The sequence below is a fragment of the Cajanus cajan genome, chromosome 1 (genome assembly GCF_000230855.2).
Source record: "Cajanus cajan strain Asha chromosome 1, NIPB_CcT2T_4, whole genome shotgun sequence".
NCBI lineage: Eukaryota > Viridiplantae > Streptophyta > Magnoliopsida > Fabales > Fabaceae > Cajanus > Cajanus cajan.
Window position 1 is genome coordinate 89,092,843 of NC_138517.1, and position 25,043 is coordinate 89,117,885.

At 29.8% G+C, this 25,043-nt stretch overlaps 5 protein-coding genes across 7 annotated transcripts; 2 read left to right on the forward strand and 3 right to left on the reverse strand.

Annotated features, from left to right (window-relative positions):
* Nucleotides 1-2,559: 2,559 nt before the first annotated feature.
* LOC109814055 (BTB/POZ domain-containing protein At3g22104) lies at nt 2,560-5,606 on the reverse strand. 2 transcript variants are annotated; one of them, XM_029274513.2, is made up of 3 exons: nt 5,338-5,587; nt 3,590-4,694; nt 2,560-3,403 (listed from the first exon to the last, which is right to left on the reverse strand). In XM_029274513.2, the coding sequence occupies exons 2-3, from the start codon at nt 4,544-4,546 to the stop codon at nt 3,017-3,019; spliced, it is 1,344 nt and encodes a 447-aa protein (XP_029130346.2). In that variant the 5' UTR covers nt 4,547-4,694; nt 5,338-5,587; the 3' UTR covers nt 2,560-3,016. The 2 variants fall into 2 exon arrangements, with proteins under 2 accessions (XP_029130346.2, XP_020233977.2); XM_020378388.3 differs by having other exon boundaries at nt 3,256-3,393; nt 5,338-5,606.
* A 4,924-nt stretch (nt 5,607-10,530) lies between these two features.
* On the reverse strand, nt 10,531-12,474 carry LOC109814079 (uncharacterized). Its single transcript, XM_020378420.3, has 2 exons — nt 12,317-12,474; nt 10,531-11,086 (listed from the first exon to the last, which is right to left on the reverse strand). The coding sequence occupies exon 2, from the start codon at nt 11,050-11,052 to the stop codon at nt 10,768-10,770; it is 285 nt and encodes a 94-aa protein (XP_020234009.1). The 5' UTR covers nt 11,053-11,086; nt 12,317-12,474; the 3' UTR covers nt 10,531-10,767.
* Nucleotides 12,475-13,844: 1,370 nt separating this feature from the next.
* On the reverse strand, nt 13,845-16,286 carry LOC109814091 (uncharacterized). The gene is made up of 2 exons (XM_020378438.3): nt 15,485-16,286; nt 13,845-14,922 (listed from the first exon to the last, which is right to left on the reverse strand). The coding sequence occupies exons 1-2, from the start codon at nt 15,993-15,995 to the stop codon at nt 14,240-14,242; spliced, it is 1,194 nt and encodes a 397-aa protein (XP_020234027.1). The 5' UTR covers nt 15,996-16,286; the 3' UTR covers nt 13,845-14,239.
* A 2,752-nt stretch (nt 16,287-19,038) lies between these two features.
* On the forward strand, nt 19,039-20,422 carry LOC109814108 (protein DESIGUAL 2). The gene is made up of 3 exons (XM_020378455.3): nt 19,039-19,311; nt 19,394-19,599; nt 20,032-20,422. Exons 1-3 carry the CDS (start codon nt 19,210-19,212, stop codon nt 20,252-20,254), a joined length of 531 nt encoding a protein of 176 aa, XP_020234044.1. The 5' UTR covers nt 19,039-19,209; the 3' UTR covers nt 20,255-20,422.
* A 2,012-nt stretch (nt 20,423-22,434) lies between these two features.
* On the forward strand, nt 22,435-23,679 carry LOC109814082 (putative 4-hydroxy-4-methyl-2-oxoglutarate aldolase 3). Of its 2 annotated transcripts, XM_083067190.1 has the most exons (3): nt 22,495-22,620; nt 22,890-22,921; nt 23,046-23,679. In XM_083067190.1, exon 3 carries the CDS (start codon nt 23,060-23,062, stop codon nt 23,558-23,560), a length of 501 nt encoding a protein of 166 aa, XP_082923316.1. In that variant the 5' UTR covers nt 22,495-22,620; nt 22,890-22,921; nt 23,046-23,059; the 3' UTR covers nt 23,561-23,679. The 2 variants fall into 2 exon arrangements, with proteins under 2 accessions (XP_020234013.1, XP_082923316.1); XM_020378424.3 differs by lacking the exon at nt 22,890-22,921 and having other exon boundaries at nt 22,435-22,620.
* Nucleotides 23,680-25,043: the final 1,364 nt, after the last annotated feature.

Sequence of the window (25,043 nt, forward strand, 5' to 3'; positions counted from 1 at the left end):
TAAACTTTCTTAATTTAAGTGAGGACATCTAAAAAATTATGTTATAGGAATTGGTATCCCAATAAGTTGTTGATGTAGCAAGTATAAAAAGATCAATACCTTATATATATATATATAGGCAAAGAAAAATAAAAACAAAAAAGTCAACTTGGCACAATAATACTGTTTTTACAAGTAGTAATTTATAGTTAAATTAAAGTATTGGGTAAAACTAAATCAATTTCAATAAAGTCTTAATCAGTAAAATATTGTTTAAGGTTTGAAGGCAGAAAATTAAAAGACTGAATTTTGTGAAGAACAATAAAAAAAATAATTTAGGATTTAAATAATCAAAGTAATGTTTGTTGTGATTTAATATTAGGGATTAATTTCATTAACTTTTTTTTATTTACTAACTATCAAAAATTAAATTCTTAATTTTTTACTAATTTAATAATCAATAATTGTATTTGTCTTAATTCTTTAAGTGAGAAATTTTAAAATTTTTAATTAAAATTTCAATTCTTTAACAAAATTCTTCGACAGTGTTTCATCTACTCATTCTCTTATAACTTAAACAAAAAACATTAAGAAAACCTAACAAATAAAATTAACTACGTATAAATTTATTTACTTGTAAATTATGAATTGCTTAAAATAATTTTAAAATATAATACTTAATAATCACGTAAATAAGAAATTTGGGTCAACCCACTTTTGTGTCATTCAGTAGTCGGGTGATGAAATGACGTTTAAATAAGATTTCCAATGATCTGAACACTATTTTAACGTCATTCTCCTTTCGATGCTTCACACTTCACACTTCACCACTCTTTTGCATGCCCTTCTCCAAAACAAAAATCTAAAGCCCATCATGAGTGGGCCTTTGTCTTTCAATACAAAAAAGAAAAAAAAAATAAACAAAAAGGTAAGGATATCTTTTTTATCTGAAACATGTTTGGAATTGGATACGGTTTAGAATGTTTTTTTAAAGTTTTTCTATTGAAAATAAAAAATATTTTTTAGTAGATAAATTCTTTAAAAAAATATTTAGATTTGTATCTCTATATTTAAGTTAAGAATTGTAACTCTATATTCTTTAAAAAATATATATATATTTTGAGTGTCGTTGATCATTTTACGTGAATATTATTTTGGGGATACATACCCCGCGAATTGTAATTGTAAATGTTAATAATAGTTAAGTTTTGCTTTGGGCCTTAGGCCCTCCTTTACACACACAAAAATAAAAAAGTAACCTAAACTAGAAAAGATGAACTATGCTTCAAATTTCCATTAGAAAAAAGTACTTATATTTAATATCCAATCACCCGTACTTCCAATAAGATTATTTCATGTAAAATATAGCTATTGGAAATCAAAAACAAAAAACTATATAGAATAAAACAATCGTGTAATTAAGTTTTATAATTTAATTGATGGCGCGCAAGTATATTTATATCATTGTATGTTACAATGATGCTGATGCCTAAAGCTTGATTCCCTACCAAGTATGTATGTAATAATAATAATAATAATAATAAAGTATTTTATCAATGACGGTTGCAACATAAAGCAGGCCTTAATTTGAAGTTTGTTGAAGTTAATCAGACGAAAATCGAAGCTTCGTAATCTGGTCCTTCATTAAATTAAAAACTACTAGCCTCCGTAAAATTGAAAGGCTTAAAGTATCATTCTATTCAATTCCAAAGTGTCTGTCTTTCGAAATGATTTTTCTATATAAAAAAATGTTGGTCCGAGCAACCCGGTCTTTCTTGGGTGCATAACATCTCTAATCTTATTAACAATTAAGTTAATCATAACATTAGCATTTGTCTCTTCTTTTTAGAAATTTATATACTCTATTTTACTTTTATTTTTAATCAATATCACAATAAAAAAAATTTAGTATATTCATCTTACGTCGATAAGTAAATATTTAGAAGGTAAAATTTAGTGAACTAGATATTTGTAATAAGTTGATAACAATTCAATAGTAAATGACTTAATAATCTTAAGAATAATTACTAGAATAAATTTTAATACTATTTTGGAACATGAGACTAGACTACTTTCATCGTATAAAATGTGAGAATTGTTTAAACTTATAAAATCTATTTTGAGATTATCGTTCTGATAGTCCCTATAACAAAAGTTAAATTAGATTCTAATATTATTTTAAAACATAATTTTGAGTCTAATTCAATGGTTTGTAAAGTGGGATTTGGTCACTTATATAATCTATATAGTAAATGGAGATCTCCATCACTTCTTGCTTGTTTTTCTTTCCAGGAAGCATCCTACAGTTTCTTATGCACATGGTGTGCATAACAGTACGTGCCAGTCTCTTGATTGTATTACAATTACAATTACAATGATTATTACAAACCTTTCAGAACACGAAAAGGAAATAATAGTCTATGGTGTTTTTTGTCACAACTTGCCATTTTTCCTATGGTTATTAGCACTAAAGCGAATTCCAAGGATTGTTGCTCGGAGAAATGGCTGGGGCTTATCACGTAGTGCGCGTGCTCTTTGCTGCATAATCAGCTGATGCTGTCAAATGGCCTATCAGTTGACTGCCACCAATATGAATATTATGGGAAGAACATAGACACCAATATGGTCTCTCTTTTTTGTATGGTTCGGATCAACAAAGGCACATCAAATCTAGCAAAACGTGTTTGGTTGTTTAATGAATTCTGAATATCATCACTAAAGGGATTCTTCTTTTGGCTTATACTCAAGAATTAGATTAAAGAGGAAAGACATATATAGTTTAATTATATGAAAGAGTACAATGTAACTGTCAACAAGCGGCAGTTTTCTCGTATGATTTTTTGATTGGTAAGAATTACAATAACAAACAATAAAATGTGAATTTAGAATTTTGTGGTCACTCGCCAAAATCATATCATATATGAAATCTGATACGTAGAATATGATATCTGTACAGGATTTCAGTAACTTTAGTCCTTTAATAGTCGAAGGCTACACAAGGATAAACAAAATTGAAGGTGAAATCTGAAACTAAACATCATGAACAGAGTTTTGGCAAGTATATAGCATTGCTCATAATATGAGCCCCTGACTTCTTTACACTGGCCAGCTGGGTCCCACTTTGCATTCCTTCCAAATCTCTACTAAGCTCCTCAGCATCATAGCTTCTCTTTTCAACATCCTCTTTCACTTCCATGTTCTTGAAGCTTTTCCGAAACACGGAGTCAAAAAAGTTTTTCAAATGATCGTTTTCCTGGAGCAAGGTTTTCATTCGGCATTGTCTAGTAACATAAGCTCTTGGTTTTGCCTCTAAAGGAAATACCAAGTTTCGAGTAAGATGTCTCAAAAGTTCTGCTGACAGCTTCTCGTGATTCAGTGTACAACAGATACTTATCTTTTCTTTTTCACTTAATCCTGCATGGACCTATGAATCTATATCAATGACTGAAGGAGACTACATAAAAACACTAGAAATTGATTATAAAAAAACGTAGCAACATCAATCAACTATTATTAGAAGCTTCAAGCTTTCTAAATTTTAAAATTGCATACAAATATTGCAGTCTTGCAGGCTAGTAGAATGATAGAACAATACAAAGTGGTGGCTTACCTTTAAATACATGTCCATGGCTAGGTAAAATTGATCATGAGATTCCCTTGCAGTATCTGGGAGCACTGTAATCAATGCTTCAAACTCACAAGGTTTGAGATGAGGATCTGGAGCAACTTCCACAAGGAACAAATCCATCATTTTCGCCACTCTCTTAAGTTGATTCGAAGTTAACTCAAAACTGCCTCCAAAGAAAAATATGTGTATGAGCCTTAGGACAAAATCAACATCATATACAGTGTCTCTCCCATGTGGAGATGGAAGAAGTAGATAATCAACTGTTGTTTGATCCAGCAAAGGACCTATAAGACTTTCTATCTTGTTTATGCAACTTCTGCTCATTTTCAAAGTAACAGCAATTCGATTAAGATTGAATAAATCCTTGCAAGAAATTGACCTCAAATCTAGCAGAAAAAGAAGATCAATTACAACCTTAGTAGTCTGAACCTTCTCAACTTGTGCAGCACCAAGACAAGTTGAGTTGTGATAGCAGAACAGAAACCTAGAGACCACACCATGGTCAAAATCATAAGATAACATTGTCCTTATGACCTTGTCCAACAAATCAATCTTCAAGAAAAGAAGATGTTCAAACCACCATGTAGCCCCAGAGCAGTTATTTCTCCAACTGTTATTACTGCTGGTGTCACAAGAAAACTGGAAGCTGGATCTGTTGGAGGAACATGTGTTTGGGCTTGTAATGCCTGGTGAAGCTAGCCTCTCTATCAAGTGATCCACAATTCTGTCCAGAATTGCCAAATAACCTTTGAAAGAGAATAAGCCTTGACACTGTTTCAATGCTTCAAGGAGCTCAGACCAAGTCCAGAACCGAATCCCTTCAAGAAATTTTTCAATGTGGGGTTTCAAGTTGGGTGTTCCAGGACCATCATCACATTCCATCTCCAAGACATTAACAGCAGAACATAGCATGGCCACGTTGGATGGAGTTATCTCCATACTGCTATTGTAGCAAAGCCGCACTATGAGCTCAAAAGCATGTGCACCCCCTCCAAAGTCACAAAATATAACTTTCACTTCCACATTTATGTCCAAGAGATTACCAAAATAAGTTGCTAGATTTACGGCACAAAGGTGAAAGAATATTCTGCATAGTATATATGAAGGTTAGATGGTTTAATGAAGTATTGAAAAATATTTGATTTCTTTACCAAAGAAAGTAAACTAGTGCAATTATGAAAGGGGAAATTTCTTATATCTCCAATTGATAGTCAAGCATTAATTCTCTTCTGAGACGTAAAAATCACAAAAGTTTTTTCTTTTCTAATAAAGTTTTTTCTACAGGCATGATTAAGAAATCACACATCTGTCAACATGCTTAAGGCACTCAGTTATCTGCCAACTATGTTGGACCTTCTTGGTTATGAAAGGCACAAATAACACATTCAAATTTCACAAAAGCTAAGAAGAGGATAAGATACATCATACATCAAGGAATTAAATAGTAGATATACCCTCATGTGAATAAATGTGATGATACAAGGAAACCTCAACCAGAAGGCACTTGAGATAATAAATCATGAGGGTCGTGTTTGAAAGAAGGAAAAGCCAAAGGCCATGCAATTCGTGCATTTCATAATGACATGAAGGGTACTGCAAGCTGGTCCACATGCCTGCCAAACTTTTATGGTGTAATTGAATGTTAAGTGTTCTACTTACCATGCTGTTGGGAATAAAGAACATGCGCATGGTAGGAAAAAATAGATTAAAATAAAAGAGTTTCATGTCACCTTGTTTATGATGAAAGTTTCTTCGCCATTGATGTTCACTTAAAGGTCACCGCAAGCTCCCATTGTTCCAACATTAATAAGTATATATGTCAAAGAAGCATTTGAGGAGTATAGAAAGTTTGTTCGTGGGGCATGTCTGTAAATGACCAATCAGAAAAGGGAGGTTCGTGGGAACATAAATAAGGAAAGGAAAGGATCGTCAGTTACAAGAAAAAGAGAAGAATGATGTGAATTGAGAAAAGTTTTTGCTTTGTCAACAAAGGGAGCATGAAATGGTTACTTGTTGGACTTGAAACATATATGTTGGTAACTTTAGGGAAGAAAATTGGACGAATATACGAAATTCAAAATATTGGAAGTCAACACCTAAGTAGGACAAAATAAATTTTCATATAAAATATTTTTAAAATGTTCAATTAATTCTATATAAAAAATAAAGTTAATTTAATATCCAACTCTATTTTAAAACTAAAGTTAAATTAAGGAACTTATCAAAGTGCTTTATTTATTATAACAAAGTTTTGTTTATATGGTTAGGTAGTACTAGCTAATAAGCTGGTCGAAAATTGAAAAATTATCTAAAAGTTGAAAAAATAATTTTAATGTAGATCAGTTAAACTAACATATTAAATTAAAAGTCTTTTGATAAAATTAGTTGACGAATGTAAATGATATAAAAGGACTTACTATATTATTATTTTTTGTGTTTCTTTTTACATAAAAAAAATATACTTTTATGTAATGATAAATAGTGTAAATATTTTAATAAAGATGAATTGAAATGAATAGTAAATATATAATAATTAAATTAAATAGTATAATAGGAAAGGAGAAATGTAATACTAGCTAATAAGTAGTAAAAGATTTGACGATAAATTTTTACTTTTTTCACAAGTGTGAGTTTGAATCTTCTTATATCACTTTTCTTATTTGATAGACAATCCTTTTTATAGAGGGATTCTCTGACGATTAGAAATAAGTTAAATAGATATAGTAATGTCGGATAGTTCTACCATACCCAAAAATTAATAATAATAAATTAAAATTTGATGCTCAAAGACTAGTTTGAGTATCAGGTGAAAAATGTTATAAACTAATTAATATATTTATTATAAATAAATAAAAAAGTTATTTTAATCAAATAAATTTATAAATTAATTAAATAAACTACAACTTAACTAAAATGACTTCAATTTTATTTTTTTTAATCTCTTTTGCATGGTTTAAAAGCATAATTTATTTTAATAGTGGGATTGGAGTAGACACATAAAGATTTAAATTTTATCTGTCGTTGTTATAATTTTTTATTGATCAAAAAATATTATTTCTAGTGCGGTTACATGGTACTTTATCTTAATAAATAATTTGACACATACAGTGTAAAATTTGGATTACATTTGGATTTCAATTGAGAGAGTTCAAAAGTATTTTTACTTCGGAAACAACATCTTTTTCCTTCTTCAGTTATGCATTGAGAGTGAGAAATTTATATTAAATACTATTATGCATAAAATAATAACTTAAATGTATATTTTCCTTGTAGGGCATCACATTCGAATAAAAGAATGAAGACCCAACGGTAGAAACAGAGAATTCAATTGTGAGAATGCGCATGCATTGATCATGGTAATTAAAGTGATCCATAATTCAAAGTGACCAATGTATCTATCTCTTTTGATTTTGACTCAATTAGGCACTTCCCTTTTTCCGTTACTCATGCCACCAATTTTTTGGTTCACCAATTCAGTGGTCAATGTTTAGGAATGGGAAATCAACACGATTTTCCGTTTAGGTGAAACATCGATCCACTTGGTTCACTGTTTTGGAAAAAAAAAAAAAAAAAAAAAAAAAAAAAAAAAAAAAAAACATAACTTAATGGTCAATTTTATAGGTAATATCTTAATAAATATTTGAATTTCATCATAAATAATAATAACCAAACTTGTGCCTTAAAATACTTGATTCCATTGTCTTTCCCATCACGCTATTGCAATCACACCTACCACTGAGTATCATCATTGCGACCACCATGTTGATTGTCGAGGCAGCCATTAATAGTGCTATGACGTGAACACAACCCATACCATTTATTTATGGATCATCTTAAGATTCAAGAATTTCTTTATTTTCGGTCAATTCATGCATATGATTTGGAATATAATAATAAATACAAGGATTTAGTATTGTTAACTGAATTGGAAAGACCATTCTATTCCATTTTGACATGTTAATAGTATGCTAATGCGTCTAAATCGGATAAATTAATAGATACTAAATAGAAAATGTTTATATAAGAAAAAAGTCCACAGTATGAAAGGTAAACATATAAACGAGAATTAGATTGGAGAATAATAAAAATCAAGTTTGGACTAAGGCATTTAGTGATTTATTAAAGTTAAAGAGTTTTGGATTCAACAATAAGTGAAGAATGTTAAGAATTATTTTCTAATACACTCTTTTAACACATTTTTTCAATTAGTTTAAATTTATTGAAAAAAGATAATAAAAAAAATTATTAAATTTATGCTCTATTTAATAATTTATAATTTTTAATAAATTTTAATGAATAAAGAAGAATGTGTTAAAAATAGTGTGTTAGAGATTAAAGTGAGTCATGTTAACACTCCTCAAATAATGAAATGACTTTTTTAACAAAAACTAGAAAGAAAGCATCCAACTCCATTGGCTGCTACACAGATAATCATGTTTCTAAGATCAGAATAATGGATCGATCTTAATTGTCTCCACTTTATGTTTCTCATTTAAAAATGCTTTCTTTTCTTGTTAACTTTTCATTTTGTTAAAATACTTTTTTAGTTGGAAGAATATATAAAGAGAAGAAGAAAAAAAAAATAAAGAGACAGAAGTGTCTTTTTTTCCTCTAGTTATGTATAGCATGTATTCATTTCCTCTTTCATCCCACTTCTACATTTGTTCTAGTGCATGATCAACCATAAATTATTAAGGTTTGCTATTTGAGTCAAATTTTATATAGTTTAATGAATTAATTAAATAAAATAATCTATTTATAATAATCTAATACATCATGTTAAAACACACACCTTTTGCATGATCATACTTCAAAAGATAAACATTGTGCTAAATTAAGCACAACCATATGGTTATCACTGGATTTAGTTTAGCAGTGCAATGTTTTAGGACCCATACGTAGAAGAGAACCAAAAAAGTTATTAAAAAATGATATAGTTGTGAAATATTTTTTTTTTTACCAATATATGCTATTTTTATAAATAAATAGAAATCATCGTCTCTTAAAACGTCTCATTTTTTATATTTAAATAAAAATGTGAAGTGGTCATGAAATACTACTACTAATGTAAGTAATAATTATTACTTCCTCTCATAAATATTAAAGAACTTATTAATTATTTTGGTTAATTTTATTAATTTCATAAAATAAAATTATGAAGTACCAATAAAATTGTCATATAAGAGAAATATAGATATTAATTCATATCAAAGTTTATACACCTTTAAAAATAAAATTGACAAATAAAAATTGAAGAGTTCAAGAACTAAGAGAAAGCACATTTATTTTTCAAATTCTTCTCTCATTATTTAATAATAAGAAACACATATTTTCATAACTTTTAATAAAAAAAATATAAAAAAATTTAAAAGTATCTTATAGAAAAGATTATCATTGTTTTTTCTAAATTGTGTCTTATAATTAAAACTAGAAGTAATAATTGTTGTTTTTTTATGTATTAAAATCATAAATTCATGTAAATAAGAATAATATTTTATTGATAATACTAATAAAGTTTCTATATTAATAACTGACTAAATTATATTTTTAGTCTTTTTATTTTACTTTTTAGATTTATTTTAGTCATTTATCTATTAAAATGTTTATTTCGATTCTTTATCTTTTTATTTAAATCAATTTAATCATCTTAACACAATGATCATTTAAATTTTTCAACATGATTTTGAATTAATTTTTGATTGACTCAAGACCTGAAACTTATAACATTATGTTCACTTATACGAAAATTATGAAATGCAATTGATATTTGAATTTAGATAGAATATAAATATAATAAAAATCATATAAAAAATATATCTTATGAATCATTAGGAAATAATATAAAATTAGATTTTTTAAACTTTTTTATTTGCACTATATTTATATCACATTTGGTTTAATCTTCAATTGTAATCAATAATTTTTATATAAGTAAATTTTATGGGACAAATTTTAAATCTTGAATCAATGAAGAAGTAAATTGACCTAAATTTATGAAATACACAAATGGTTCGAAAGGAGTAAATTGACCTAAATTTATGAGATAAAAAATCAAAAATAAATATTTTAAAAAATAAATGACTAAAATAAATCTAAAATAAAAAATAAAATAAAAAATCAAAAGTAGAATTTATCCAACAAAAGTACATCTAAGATTTACTTTTAAGACAAAAATATTTTATCATTGATAAATAGCAATATAGAAGTAAGTTGAATAAAAAATGTGAATTTTTTATATATTTTTGTATTAAATCATTTTGTGTTTTATTTAATAAAATATATCATTTTTAATTTTATTATGTGTATTTTTTAAGAAATATAAGTTTACATTTTGAAATGCTTATAGTGTCGTCTATTTATATTTTGCTCGAGGCTCATAAAATATCAAAATCGATTATGCATAAGCCACAAAGGAGATAGGAACACTCTTTCTAATACTCTTGAATGCTTAGTTTTTCTTATCTCTTTTTTCGTCATAAAGAATTGTTGGATTTCAACTGCAAATAAAAAATCATAAACTGGATAAAAGTATAAGACACGAGCTTGTCCTAAAATTTGAGACTTTGTCAATGAAATCCAGAGTCCAGAGACGTATTGCAATCAACCAAGAGTGCTATGTTCTGTTATAAAAATAGTTACAACGCAAATAACCTTCTCAACTTTACCTGATTGGCAATAGCATGTGTATTTTGCAGAGAAAGCGAAATTGAGCAATCGTGATTATATTACCACGAGTAAAAGTAGTGATAAATAAAAATTTAAAAATTTAAAAAAAAAAAAAAAAAAGTATCACTCATTGCGAGAATTATTCAGATTAATCTCAATCATTAATGCAGACATTAGACAAATATAACACATGCAGTTTCAAGCCAAGCTATAATTTATATATAAGCAATATATCAAACTTCATTTGGCAACTACGATACGCAAAAATTTATGTCAATGAAGCAATGACTAAAATTATCATAATGTATCTAAGAAATTGCTTTCTACATGTATTCTACATTTTGCCTCACAAATACCGAGATAAATAGTATGTATACATATCACAGTCACACTATTGGTGTAGCCGGAGACTATATTTGGACTTCATGTCATCTATACTCGGGCAAAAGAAAAAATGAAGAAGAAATATTCCATTATAGTTATATTTTGAAATATCAAAGAATTTTCAGTTTACCCTTGGCCATAGAATCTTTAACAAGCTCCATATGGCATGAAGCTTTCTGCGCTCCAGTCAAACCAGAACAAGTGCCACTAGACCCTAAAGTGACAGCAAAGTAAAGATAAACAGTGCAAAGAATAGCTAGCAGAACAAGTGCAGATAAGAGGAAGCGATGCCTCTGGACAAGTGTGGACCAACTACCCAGTTCATCCTTTGCAAACTGCCTCCTGAGAGATGGAGACCTCAGACGAGGAGAAGACAGAATGGAGTCAAGAACCATGACTTCAATATCAACCTTTTTCAAACCCCTGAAGCTGTCCATCATGCAAAAACACCAGTAAAGTTGTGATTCTATGCAAATGCTATGCAAGGCTTAAATTATGACATATCCATAATGCAAATGCAGCCCCATCCTTCCTAGTATTAGTGGTTAGTAGGTGACTAGGACTGGTGAAAAACACTTGAAATCATGGTCAGATAGATATCACTTCAGAATCTACAGGAAAAGTCTTGTCTTTTTTGAATTTCCCACGACCGCATTTGCGGGCATGACATAATGGTTTTTGGACATCCTACAACTCTCACCTAATGGATTAATTTTTTAGGTTGAGCTCTCATTGTGTGCTTAAATTCTAACAATTAATGCTTACATTGAGAGTTGAGTTATTGAAAGACCTAGCTACAGGCTAAATTAAGGTGTAATACCAAATACTAAAGTAAAGTCGTCAAAAAGGAAAGGATTACTATCATATTGTTTTCGATTGAGTGAAAGTTGTTGTAAACATCAACAATTAAAGGAGGTGACGATGTTACGATGAGTAGAATAAAAAACTTGATGTGTAACTTAAGTTTCGAGACTCTCTCTCACCTAATGGACTACTCTTTTGGGTAGATTTCTCTTGGTATGTTTAACTCCTAACAATGACAGCAATTGCAGTCACATCAACAATTTCAGGCAACATCACGATTCTTAACTGCAATCGCAATTTAAAACCTTGAAAACCCTCAACAACATACTAAGAGGCACATTCAAGATTTCACTCTGACCACAGAGGAAATCAGAAGAGACAACAACAGCTCTTCACAAAGACAGCAAAATTCCCAAATCAACAAGATCGGGCCTTTTACTTATATTTCAGCAAGCAATGCCACTTCATAACTAAAAAGAATTGTAGATCCTTCACTTGTCAGACAAAATAAGAGAATAAAAAAAGAATGAGCTTCTGCAAGAACAAGAAGGTTGTCGAAATCTCAAAATATTATACACGTGCAAGAATCACATACTTAGCCGCTAAACTGATTCCCCAATTGATCCAATCTTATGAAAAATGAAGCAGATTGAAAAGAAAAAAAAAAAAAAAAAAAAAAAAAAAAAAAAAAAGAGTAATATGCGTAGCGAGAGTGTGTGAATCGGATTTGGTTTGAGTGTATTGAATCGCGAAGCAAATGACGCATAATCCCACAAGAAGAGTAAGAAGAAATTGAAAAGACGAAAGGATGGCGAGATCTAAGGATGCAAAAGAAAGAGACATAACAAGACATACCCTTCTCTCCTTGGCCTTGGATTCGCGCAAACAAAGATGAGAAGACACACTTGCCACACAAAATGCTTTCCTTATAAACTTGGCCCAATACGCGTTTACAACTCACGCTACGCCTTACTACTAATATTTTTCTTTTTTGTCCTTTTTTTTTCTTTAATAATCTTAGGACGCTGTTAAGTTAGGCTCGATCTCAATTCAAATTAGCATAAAGTTTCAAATGTGAAGGTCCAGTTGGCCGTTTATTTTGTTGGAAGACATTGATGCATGTATTAATTTGGGGCATGGTTACAATGTCATCGTCAAGAAACACAAAGATACTCTCAGAGGTCCGTCTCATTTAATGAATCAATGGGCTTGCCTTGCCTCTGCTGAGCCCACTCATCCGCTCCCCTCTTTAGCCCATTTTGCTCTAATTGGACCCCACGCTCACCTCTACAATGCCCCAAAATAATTAAAACTAACTACACGTTCTTATTGCTTCCTAAAATAATAAAGGTACGCCTTTGGTTCAGAATTTGGCATCAATAATGATCCATAGGTGTACATTTTTTTCACTCTAAACTCTATACATTTTATTATTACTTTTTTTTTTTCTTCTATATCTCTTTCGGTCACAACTTATAATGTATTTTTTCTCTATTTATACCAGAGCTATTCACCAATATTTTATCTTTGGGATAAAATAACTATTCATAAATTTCATTCAACACTTACGATGTATTTGATAAAGAGAAAATAAAAATTAAAGAGAAAAGTAGATAGAAAATAGAATAGAAATTAAAAGAATTTAGTAAGAGAAGAGTAAAAGAAAAATAAAGAAGTTAATTTTTGGAAAGCATATTTTTTATTCTTTTATTCATTTATTATTATTTTATATATTTATATATATTATATATAATATTTACATAATAAATTGTGTTATGTATATTTGTTATATATAATCGATGAACAAACAAGAATCAGTCACGTTTCTTTGCATAGTAATTTTTGCACTAATTCAACCTTTTTAGCTATTTTTTTATTTTAATTATGAGTCCAATTGAAAGTCTACATTTTTCCACGCTACTTTTGCATGAACAATGGGCACTCTTTATTCAAGTTCCAAACGAGGGCTTAACATTTATCTTCATCTCTATTTTCTTATCACATCATATTAAACACTGTCATATTTATCTCTCTATTTTCTCTTATTAAGTTACTTTCATAGTAAAGGTATCAAACCATTTTTTTTTCTTTTGAGATAGAGTGATAAGTAATGGACTTCTCTTGACTCTAAACATCTCTCATTTATTTATATTTCTTAAATGATCGATGAATAATTCTTCACTTAAACACCAATAATTTTTCTCTATTTCTCTTTTTTTAATCACATAATATCATAAATCATATATACATACATTTCTCCTTATTTCTCTCGCTTGGTGTCACGTTAGGATAAGTATAAATTGAAAATTTGAAAGTAAATAATGTAAAAGATAAATAAAAAATAAAAAATCCATGAGATCCATTTTGCAGAAGGGAGGCAAAATTAGAGGATTTGCACTATCCAGTTGATTCAATCTCATGCAAGCAAATTTATGCTTCTGATGAAAGAATGATATGTAAACACTTGAAAGCATCCAAAACCAAACAATATTCAGTTTTTGAAATACACTCGTAAATACAACATAAACATTAACACCTATCATTAACATGGTAGGCATCAAACAAACATATCATTTTCTAAACAAGATTAACCGTAATATCAATGAATATATGTTATTGTTTCTAGCCTGCAACGGCTAAAAATACTGTTAATCCAACTGGCTAGAATGTTATACAGATTTTGAATGGTGCTTTATAAATGCATCACGAGCAAATAAAATATATGGAATCTCTAAAATATTTGAGAAGAATCACTACTTTAACACGTGAACCTTGGTGCTAAAAGCTACTTATCCTGAAACTCGAGTTGAACCTTCTAGTCTTAGCTGTTTGTTGCTTGAAGATTACCACAAAGCAAGGAAGCAAGGCTTTGGGATTTAACACATAGAGTTCTTCAACATCTGAATAACCACTTGTTTTTTCTGCCAATGAATCAAACTCTGAATCAACCTTTTCTTCAATTTCTTCAATAGGACTATAAATTCTCCCAGCTATTACTCTGCATACTATGACAGATTTTCTTGGAAAGGGTCTCTCATGTGATGTCATAATGGAAATGGAATCAAAGGCTTTCCCACTTGTGGAAGCGGTGTAAACCCCCAATGCACCTCGGAATTCCTTGTTGGTGGAAAAACCATGTCTCAGAATTTGACATATACCACAGTAGTCTAAAGTGCATAGACTATAAGAACTGTTTTTGCCAAGAGAGCATGCAATAGTTGTGCCATGGAACCTTAAAAGTTCATTTCCATCAACCACACAACGAGGGTGTTTCCTTTGTAGCTTATCAGCCTTATCTTTCACCATTTCTCTATATTCCTCAAAGCAAGCAAAGGTTTTTGGTATGTTCAGAACCTTTAAGATGCAATCAATCTTCCCCAACATGTTTTCAGAATTAACCGAGTTTGTTCCACATATTGTTTCTATAATCTGTCTAGATGAATCTTCTTCAAGTTCAGTGACTGCAAAACAGTATATTGTTGACAAACTATGTTCATAGAAGTATTTCTTTCCATACATTTCCACTACATAAAAAAGTAAGCACAAAAAGTTCTTATCTTTGTTCCCTTCAAACTATAGATGAAAGACATTTATCTTTAGTTTACATAAATCACATGGACTTAATTCAATTACAACACAAAAACAAGTAGTTGAGTGATGTTTGGTGTATGTGCTAAAAGTTACATAAATTCCTGTTAAGTATCTCACATTAGTTGCAGCCATTGGCTAATACTTGGGAAACTATATTCAGTTAATTGAGATGAACACTTCTAGCATCTCTTTCCTTCCATTCTTTTCTTTATTCTCAAGTATATTAAATCCCTCCCCCAAAAGGTTTTTCACTTTTGAGGGAAAGCAAGAATAAATTCATTGATCAATTTATTTAGAAAAGACAAGGCAAAGTTATGGCAACTAACTGAATCATAAGATGAAGAAAATAAAAGCACATGCAAGACTTAGAAAGCAGAAGCACCTTAAACTCTGACATTTCAATTCTCCTTGGAAATATGAATCTGTTATTACCTGAATGCTCGGAGATATGGTGTGCTTCTACAGCATCAAGATTTTTTAATTTCTCTCCACATTTATGACATGTCAATGTTGAAAAGCCATCAGAGTCCATCTGAACCAACATCCTTGTGTTGGAGGAAACACTTGCTTCATTGTAATCAAGAGACTTGGTTATCTTTGAAGATGTAGCTAACCTTCCTGTTCTATGAGAACCCTCCGAACCTTTACTATCGCTACTGCTTTGTGGACAAGGACAACATCGACAAATTTTACTGTTTGACCTATCAAGAACAATTTCATGTGTAATGGGATGAGTGATGTCAATGTCCCCTTTGAAACTTGGTTGATTTTTTAAGTGCCTTTTGCTTCCTTGGATGAAATCTTTGGTGTTTGAACTCTCAAGATTACCTGACTTTGTTCTCTGATTACCCTTTTGCAACCTAATTGTCTTTGGATCGTGAACTTGATTTGGGTGTGGTTTGCATTGAAGTGTCTTCTTGAGAGAAAGCCAAACCTCAAGCATTTTGTGTCTCTCTTTTCCTTATGCTCTTAAAGGAACAACCTTCAAAAGGCTTTTAGACAAGAAATGTACAGAATATTTCCACGTACCAATAACCATTCCAATTCCAAAAGAAAGAAAAGAAAACAATCAAGGAATCTAGTGTTTTTTCCCCCCTCAACTACGCAGTTCCTTCATATGCAAGCTGTTTTTCCTTTTTAGTGGAACATTCACAAAGAGAAATTCCGTGTACTGGTTTCTTTGAGTTGCCATAAACTTGATAATTTGATTTTGATTTTTGAAATCTTATATAATGATTTGAGAATCTCAATCTATATTTTCATGATTCAAGCAATCTCCAAGAAATTTTATAATTTATATCATTTAAGGTTATCTGATCTTTGAACAATCAACCAATGAGGAAACACTAGCAGGCCAGGGACCACAATCTTCCAATTAATCCAAATAATATATTATTCCGTTAGATTGAAATTGAATTAATCAACTAGCAAATGTAAGCAGGTGACAACATCATATAATAAAATAATCAAATAAACAACTTTTTATGGTGTTTTCACAACTTTGAGAAATTTATTAAGAATTTTATCTCAAAAGTCAGTAGTCTGTACACAAGCTTCAAGCAAACAGTTTGAATTTTTCGGATCAATTCCTTAATTAATTAACTATTTGTGTAACAATGATTAGAATTATTCTCCCTTCTCGATGATTGGAAAGAAAGGCTTAATTTATTCTTTTGGGTCATGAAAAAATAATAAATTTTTATAGGAACTACATCCCTTGGCGATGTCCACATTCTAGACTGTCTTCAGTTTCAACAGGATTCAATGATTTGTAGCTCTGAATATCCAAAGTAGGATGATTGCTGATAGAGTCAATCTATTACATTGAAATCGCTCCAAAAGCCGTTACCCAACCAAACAGGCTACCTTTTAGTATTTATTCAAATATTCATCTATTTGATTGTGCAATTTTTCCAAATCGACAACAAAGCCTATTTGTGAATTTAGATATTTCATTTCTCTGGAATATTGAACGTTGTCAGTTTATTTAAATTTTACGTTTTAATAATTAAATAAACCTTCATTTTAATTAAAAGTTATAATTTCTTAGATAAATTTTGTAACAATTTGTCATAGTCGTTACACTTAACATATTACTTATTAGCAACGAAAAACATACAAGTTCTTACCTAAGTTAACGTACACAAAGTTCTTGAACGTATAAGTGATAATATATATATATATATATATATATATATATGTGTGTGTGTATGTGCGCGCGCGCAAAGGTTTTGCATCAACAATCAAAATATCATATAAGACTAATCCAAAAATTATAGTGTATAAATCTAAGTTGTTGGTCTATCAACAACTACTAATTATCGGCCTAACTATATCAGATAGTCCAAAGATCAATATCGCTATCATTATCCTAGTCTCAGAAAACTCTATCTGTCATCTATCTTTATCCTACTCCCATATAAATATAATTATTGTAGTCCAACCACTAAAAAACATGTAAAGTGTGATATAACTTATAAATAAAAAAAATTAAGTTTTTTTTTTGTACAATAGTTATGCATTAGAATCTATAACTTTGTTCATATTATTTCACCTCACTATTAAATCAATCTTAATAATTTTGTATTTAAGAGTTTAATTTTTATACTTAAGTATATGAAAAAAAATATTTATTAAGAGAAGATAATCCTAAAAAGGTATTTAGTACAATGATTTTTTTTACTTTTATGACAAATTGAAGATAGGAAAGCTAATTTTTCTTATTTAATTTACTAATTAAAAATAATATTCATAAAAGAAATTGATAATATTTTTCACGAAAATGTTCTCATAGGATAGATGAGAATCTAATATTTTCATATTAAATAAAAAAGTTTTATTTTACTAAAATATCATGTTATATTTATTTTCTTATTTAATGTATTAAAAATTATTAATTCTCAAATAATATATATACATATTTTTATAAATATTTATGACTAACCAAATACAATTTAATCATTTATAAGAATAATAATTCTCTAAATTTATAATTTTTAGATAAAAAAAATATTCTACCAAAGTGTGTCCTTAAATGAAAGTAACATTTTCTCTTAAGTATTTTTTTTTTTGGCTTAAGGATCGCTTCGTAGTTTGTGATTGAGAGATAGAAAAGGCACACATGAGTTGTTTCATTTCCAAGCTCTGAAACAGGCCTGTTCCACACCAATAAATCACATATCAACCTTTTGAAAGGTTTGTCACTTTGTCGGTGGCGGAACTTAGATTAAAATTTTAGAGGTATTAAATTAAATTTTTTATATATAAATTAAAATTTTTATTAATTAAAAAAATATTCCTCATTTATTTTTACTCAAATTGAATATACATGATAATAAAATCTAAAAAATTTATTATCATTCACTAATTATTTATAAAATAATTATATAAATATAATATTAAATATATAATTTTTTTTTAGAAAAATTTGGGGAAGCCGTGGCTCTCCCCAGTCCCCAGGAAGATCTGCCACTACACTTTGTTGCATTTATTTTTTTTTACCACGACTTCCACCACCAAAAGAATTTACGAAATGGAAGGAAAATAAAGAGACACCAACTAGTTTTGAAGTAAGAATAGAGATTCATTATTAGGAATACTTGTTGCCTCACGGATTTAGATTTTTTAACTGAAAAAGTTATACATTTTTTAACTTTGAAAAAATTACAATAACTTTATGCATTTAAATTATTAAATTTATAAAAATAAATCAAATTATAATACATATAATATATATATTTTGACTTAAATACACAAGTATTATAATTGAATTTATTATTATAAAACCAACAGTTTAAATGTAACGTGTGTCTATGCTTGAAAGTTAAAAACACATATGAAGTGTCCCTTCCTTTGCTAATGATACTCCTTTCCGTGCCCCCAATGGAACGAATCTTGGAAAGTGAAAGACAAGAGAAGAATAAATAAAGTAAGGCAAAATGTGAAAACAAATTCGGCTTTTACCCCAGTTAAGATCACAGGGAGTTGGTTACTCTCATACACATATGATAATCATAATACATAGACATGCAGCAGCAGCAAACGTGACCCAAACTTTATTCTTATTCCTTCATTAAGAAATGGTAGCACTTCACTGTTAAATAGAGTAGAGGCATCACATAGCTCGGCATAGTTCTATTCTATCACATTCTCATCTCATGGCCGCCAAAAACTATGGCTTCCTTATCTGCATACTTGTGATGGTCTTGGATATTGTTGCTGGCATACTTGGAATTGAGGCAGAAATAGCTCAAAACAAGGTACTATAATTAGACAGAGCCTGATATATAGCTTCATTGTTGAAAACATTATTATTTAAACATTTTGAAATGAATTAAACAGGAGAAGCACATGAGGGTGTGGATATTTGAGTGTAGGTACCCAAGCTACCATGCTTTCAAGCTGGGACTTGCAGCTGCTACTTTCTTGGCACTTGCTCATGTAATTGCAAACCTGCTTGGTGGGTGCGTTTGTGTCTCGTCCACAAAACAGCTCCTATCAGCTACAGCTAATAGGCAATTGGCAGTGGCTTTTCTTATTTTCTCATGGTAATTAATTCATAACCCTTTTATTTTACTTTCTTATAGATCAATTCACTTTATCTCAACATGAAATTTGTGTTTCTTTTTTGTTACAGATGAAATTCAAATTTGTCTGTTTTGTTATTAAAAGAACTTGTACATTATCTATATAATAATTTGAGTTTAACTTTTGGTATATTGATAATATACAAAATTTAAATTATTAATCAATTAACAATTACTATCAGTATGATAATGATTATAAAAGTTAACTTGTTATGTATGTTATCGGATGGAAATATCTTTTCAACTAATTTAATTGGAATCGATAAAATAAGAATCGCACAATGATCCATCCTCTTGAATTTTGTACATGGGCCTATATCTCAAAGTTGAAACTCAGTATATTTTTTTTCTGAAGAAAAAGAGAATATATTAAAGTGGAAATATCCTTTGCAGGATTGTGTTGGGTATTGCGTTCTCCATGCTGATGATAGGTACATTAGCAAACTCAAGATCAAGAAAATCTAATTGTGCGATGTTGAGCCATCGATTTCTATCCATAGGAGGCATTCTCTGCTTCATCCATGGATTGTTCATTGTTCCCTATTATGTTTCTGCCACAGCCACAAGAAGGGAAGAAGAAATGAGTAACACTACACAACCCGCAACACGTACTTGATCATCTATTTTTCCAAAACCAAAATACCATAACACCCACACTAATTGCTAGATACTCATCAAGTGTGCATTTTTTTATTTTATTTTTTGTGTGTCCTATAATTTATGTTTCACTTACTCATAATATTGGATTATTGGTTGATTGAAGGGAAAGAAGCTCCATTTTTAACTGATGTACAAACAAACAACTATATATGAGTTGATATATTAAAGTAAACAGCAGGAGACAAAAATATCAATTATCAATTTATAATTTCCCCAATTGGCAACAAAGAGACAGTAAGACAGACAATTTTGCATCCTCCTTTTCATGGAAATAGCGAGTTGTGAATGTTGAGCGAAACAAAAATGGTTTTCACAAACTACAAAAATAAATAATATGAAATGAGATATTGAATTTTATCAATATATCATTTTATTTTTTTTAAATATCAATATAGAAAAATATTTATAAGGAGTGAAAAAGAATTGCAATCACTTCTTTTGCCTTTTAAATTTTTGTTTTAAAAAAAAATCAAATTAAAATATACTTATAATTTTTTTATGATCACTTCATTTATCTTTCAAAACTCACTCTCAAAAGTATTTTTTTTCTCATACATTTATCTTAAAAATTAAAATGACTAACTTACGTATATTTAAAAACTAACGTCTTGTAAAAAAGATAATTATAATAACGTCATGTAAAAAAAATAAAAATAAAATAAAAAGCAACAAGACACTAATACAATATTAATTTGACCGGAATCAAAATTCTTAATATTTTATTTTGATCCATCAAAATTATAATAATAATACCAAAATTTTAATATGAGATGTTAAACATACTATTTCAACTTTCGCAAAAGAATTATAATATAAAATATTGAATTTTTATTTATAGACAAAATTATATATATACATATATATAATTAGAAGGATAAATTTTACTAGAAATAATATTTTCAGTAAAAAAAAATAGTTATAAATGAATTACATAAATACTTTGTATTTATAATATTAAAAAAAACTAATATGATGAGAAAAATTATCGAAGCCCTTAATTTTGAAAAAGTTCGACGTTATTTGAATTAATTTATATGTAATTAAAAAAATATTTTAATTTTAAAATAATTAAAACTAATTAAAAATTATAAATAATTTTTATTTATTTATTTTAATCTAGTAATTGGGTGGAGAAGGATTGAGGTAATTAGAAATATGAAATCAAGTTCAATCTTCGTTGCGATTATATATGTAATATTTTCTGTCTTAAAAAAAAACATAATTTTTTTATGTTTATAACAATTTTTTATTATAAAATACAATGTAATATTTATTAAAAAAATCATAACTTATTTCTATTCAAATATACTCTTTAAATAATTAGAGTGAAAATATATAACATATTGATAAAATCCATATGGGGTGGAGGCCACGGCCTGTCTGCCCCCTCTGTATCCGTCATGTGTTCAACTCATACAAGTCATACATATCTTATTTAATATTTATACTTTTTTACATCAATATTTATATTAAAAATTAAAACACTTTTTATACTGTTTGCTATTACATTATTTACATTATTACGTATTTTTCTTCTGTGTTTATTAAAAAAGTTGTACAAAATTGGTTATTTCTTAACCATCTTTTCATCACTTTTTATAAGTTTGTCAAAAATTCATTAAAGAAAAATATTTTGTTTTATTATATATATTAATATATTTAAAAAATACTTCTTTAAATAATTATATTGATCTTTATATTTAGTAGACTATTATATCTTTTTATTATTAAAAATTTTAAAAATTAATACTTTTGTAGAACTCAAAACTTAAATTAAAAATCTTGAGACTTGAGTACAAAACACAATATTAATTAAATCAACATATTTTTATTATTTAATCTTATTTTTTATTTAATTTTTAATAAAGTTACGAATGGGTCCATAAATTTATAAAGGGAAAACAAAATGGCAATGTTACCATCATTCTGAACTTAGACCAACAAATTATATTTCCCTCGTGGGTTTTAGGCATTTAGTCCCCACCAAAAAATTAAAAAGAAGAAGAAACTAACAAATGTTATCTTTTATTACTAACTGAAATAGATTGACTGATATATGAACCACAAAAAAGAAGTGGTAGAAATATGTAATTATTAATTAAAAATAATAATAAGAGTGGTGTTGCAGTGTGTGGTCTCATTTCTGGGAGGCTTCGTGCGACCAACCGCTAAAAGTTGTGGGCATGAGTTATCTTTTATTTTGTTGCAGGAATTTTCTACGCAACTCATCCCTCCCCCAATGCCTCTTACTAACCACAGACACCAATCCCATCATTTTTCATTCTTCTTCTCTTCACTTCTCATTCTCAACTCCCTCTCTCCGTAAGTAAACTAAGCCTTCGCTTTTTTCCTTTCATAACCTCACTACCCAATACTAATCAACCTTCCTTGCTTCATTTTAACTTTAATTTCTCTCCTATGATTTGATCCCTTGTTATTAGTTGTCCTATCATGTTCATCAACGTCGGTTTTGGAAAAAAAAAAAAAAAAAAATCTCTTTTTGACAATCAAAACTCCGTTTGCCCTTCTAAATGATGAGATCTTATTATTTATGTTTGACATCTTCTAAGGCAGTTAATTTCTTTATGCAGTGGATCTTGTCAAGGGGATTTCCAAAATTAAGGTCTTTTTTGGAAAATACTAACGAACGTGTTTTTTACACAAGTCAAAATCAGCTTTTGGACCAAATTAGTTTATATATGAGCTTAATTTTAACTAAGCTTATTTCATTTCATTTTGTTGTGTAGGAGGAGTTTGTAAAATGGCTGGTCTAGCAACTGCGGAGATTAGTGACGCAAATGCAGCACATGTAGCAAGTGGTGATGTGAGGGTGATGCATCCAGTGTTCAAGGTTTATGGTCAGTCCACGGCGTTCTCAGGCCCCATTGTGACTGTGAAGGTGTTTGAAGACAACGTGTTGGTGAGGGAGATTCTAGAGACCAAAGGAGAAGGAAGAGTGTTGGTTGTGGATGGAGGGGGAAGCTTGAGGTGTGCCTTGTTGGGAGGGAATTTGGCACAGATAGCACATAACATGGGGTGGGCTGGGATTGTAGTCAATGGCTGCATAAGAGATGTGGATGAGATCAATGCGTGTGACATTGGCGTCAGAGCACTGGCTTCTCATCCACTCAGATCCAACAAAAAACGCACTGGTGAAAAGAATGTCCCTGTCTATGTTGGGGGAACTTTCATTCGGGAGGGAGAATGGTTGTATGCAGATAACGATGGCATACTCGTATCAAAATTTGAGTTGTCAACCTAAACTAGTTAAATATTATTGCCATTTGAATGTTTTTTCCAGCTTTTTAAGTAATTCTATTTCTGGTTTAATTTGTGGAGGAATTGTTGAGTGAATAAATTCTTCAGAATCTCTTGTGTGGACATTGCCAAACATATGATTTATCATGTTGAAAAGTCTACCTTTGCAGTAGACGAAATGTCAATAGTCTTGGTTAAAATTTCCTAGCCCAAATAAACCACGGGATTGGGGCAGCTGATAAATCTGAATTTGCAACTGACGTGCCATCACCTAATCCGACTCAACTTGTAAAGTTATCTATGGATTGTGAAGTAGCTAAACAATTCTCTTGGTTTTGTATGATTGGTGAGGATAACTCAACCACCAAATTTTGAGTGAGGAATAGGTATCTAAACGAATATGTCAGTCGAGCCATAATTTTGCTAGCAAAGATACCTTAGGCACTTTCGTAATCGGAATTAAGTCATAAGTGGACCCATATTGGACCAAAAGCCTCGGTACAAGTAGAGCAGGTTTGAATCAAACAGTCTTTTAACATGTTGGTTGTCATAACTTACGCAGCTGAAATGTTAAACATTCTTCTAATGTGAACTTCGTTTGAGCTATTTGATTTAGCTAATGGTTTGATAACTTACCCAGCTGGAATGTTATAAAGTATGCTACAAATAAAAGTGGTACATGAAATAGGATGTTAAGAATAAAAATACACAGAACATGAAATTAAGTCCTCATTTAAGTCACAACTGTACGGAAATAGAAGAAAAACATGGACTAAATAAATTGGCGATGCTAATAACGCGAATTTTTTACTTAAATAATATTTTTTTTTTTTTAAATTACCTAATTAGGTACTGTACAAGTTTATTTACAGAAGTAGAACCATTCACTGTTTAAGCTCAGAATTCGGTTCCCGGGGAACCGAATTCTGAGCTTCAAAGTGTATTTTTTTTTCTTTTTGCAACTCAGAATTCGGTTCCCCGGGAACCAAATTCTGAGTTGATTTTATTTTATTTTTTTTTCGTGTTTGCAGGAAAATGTGGGCAAGTGTTGGAAGCGGAACGGCCCGTTCCGAAAGCAAAACGGGTTGTTCTGCTTAAAGGTACAGAGTGATAATTGTGAAAGTGAAACGGGTCAAGAACGGCCCGTTCTGCTTTCGGAACGAGCCGTTTCTCACAATTATCACTCTGTACCATTAAGCAGAACGGCCCGTTCTGCTTTCGGAACGGGCCGTTCCGCTTCCAACACTTGCCCACGTTTCCCTGCAAACACGAAAAAAAAATATATATATAAAATCAACTCAGAATTCGGTTCCCCGGGAACCGAATTCTGAGTTGCAAAAAGAAAAAAAAATACACTTTGAAGCTCAGAATTCGGTTCCCCGGGAACCGAATTCTGAGCTTAAACAGTGAATGGTTCTACTTCTGTAAATAAACTTGTACAGTGCCTAATTAGGTAATTTTTTTTTAAAAAAATATTATTTAAGTAA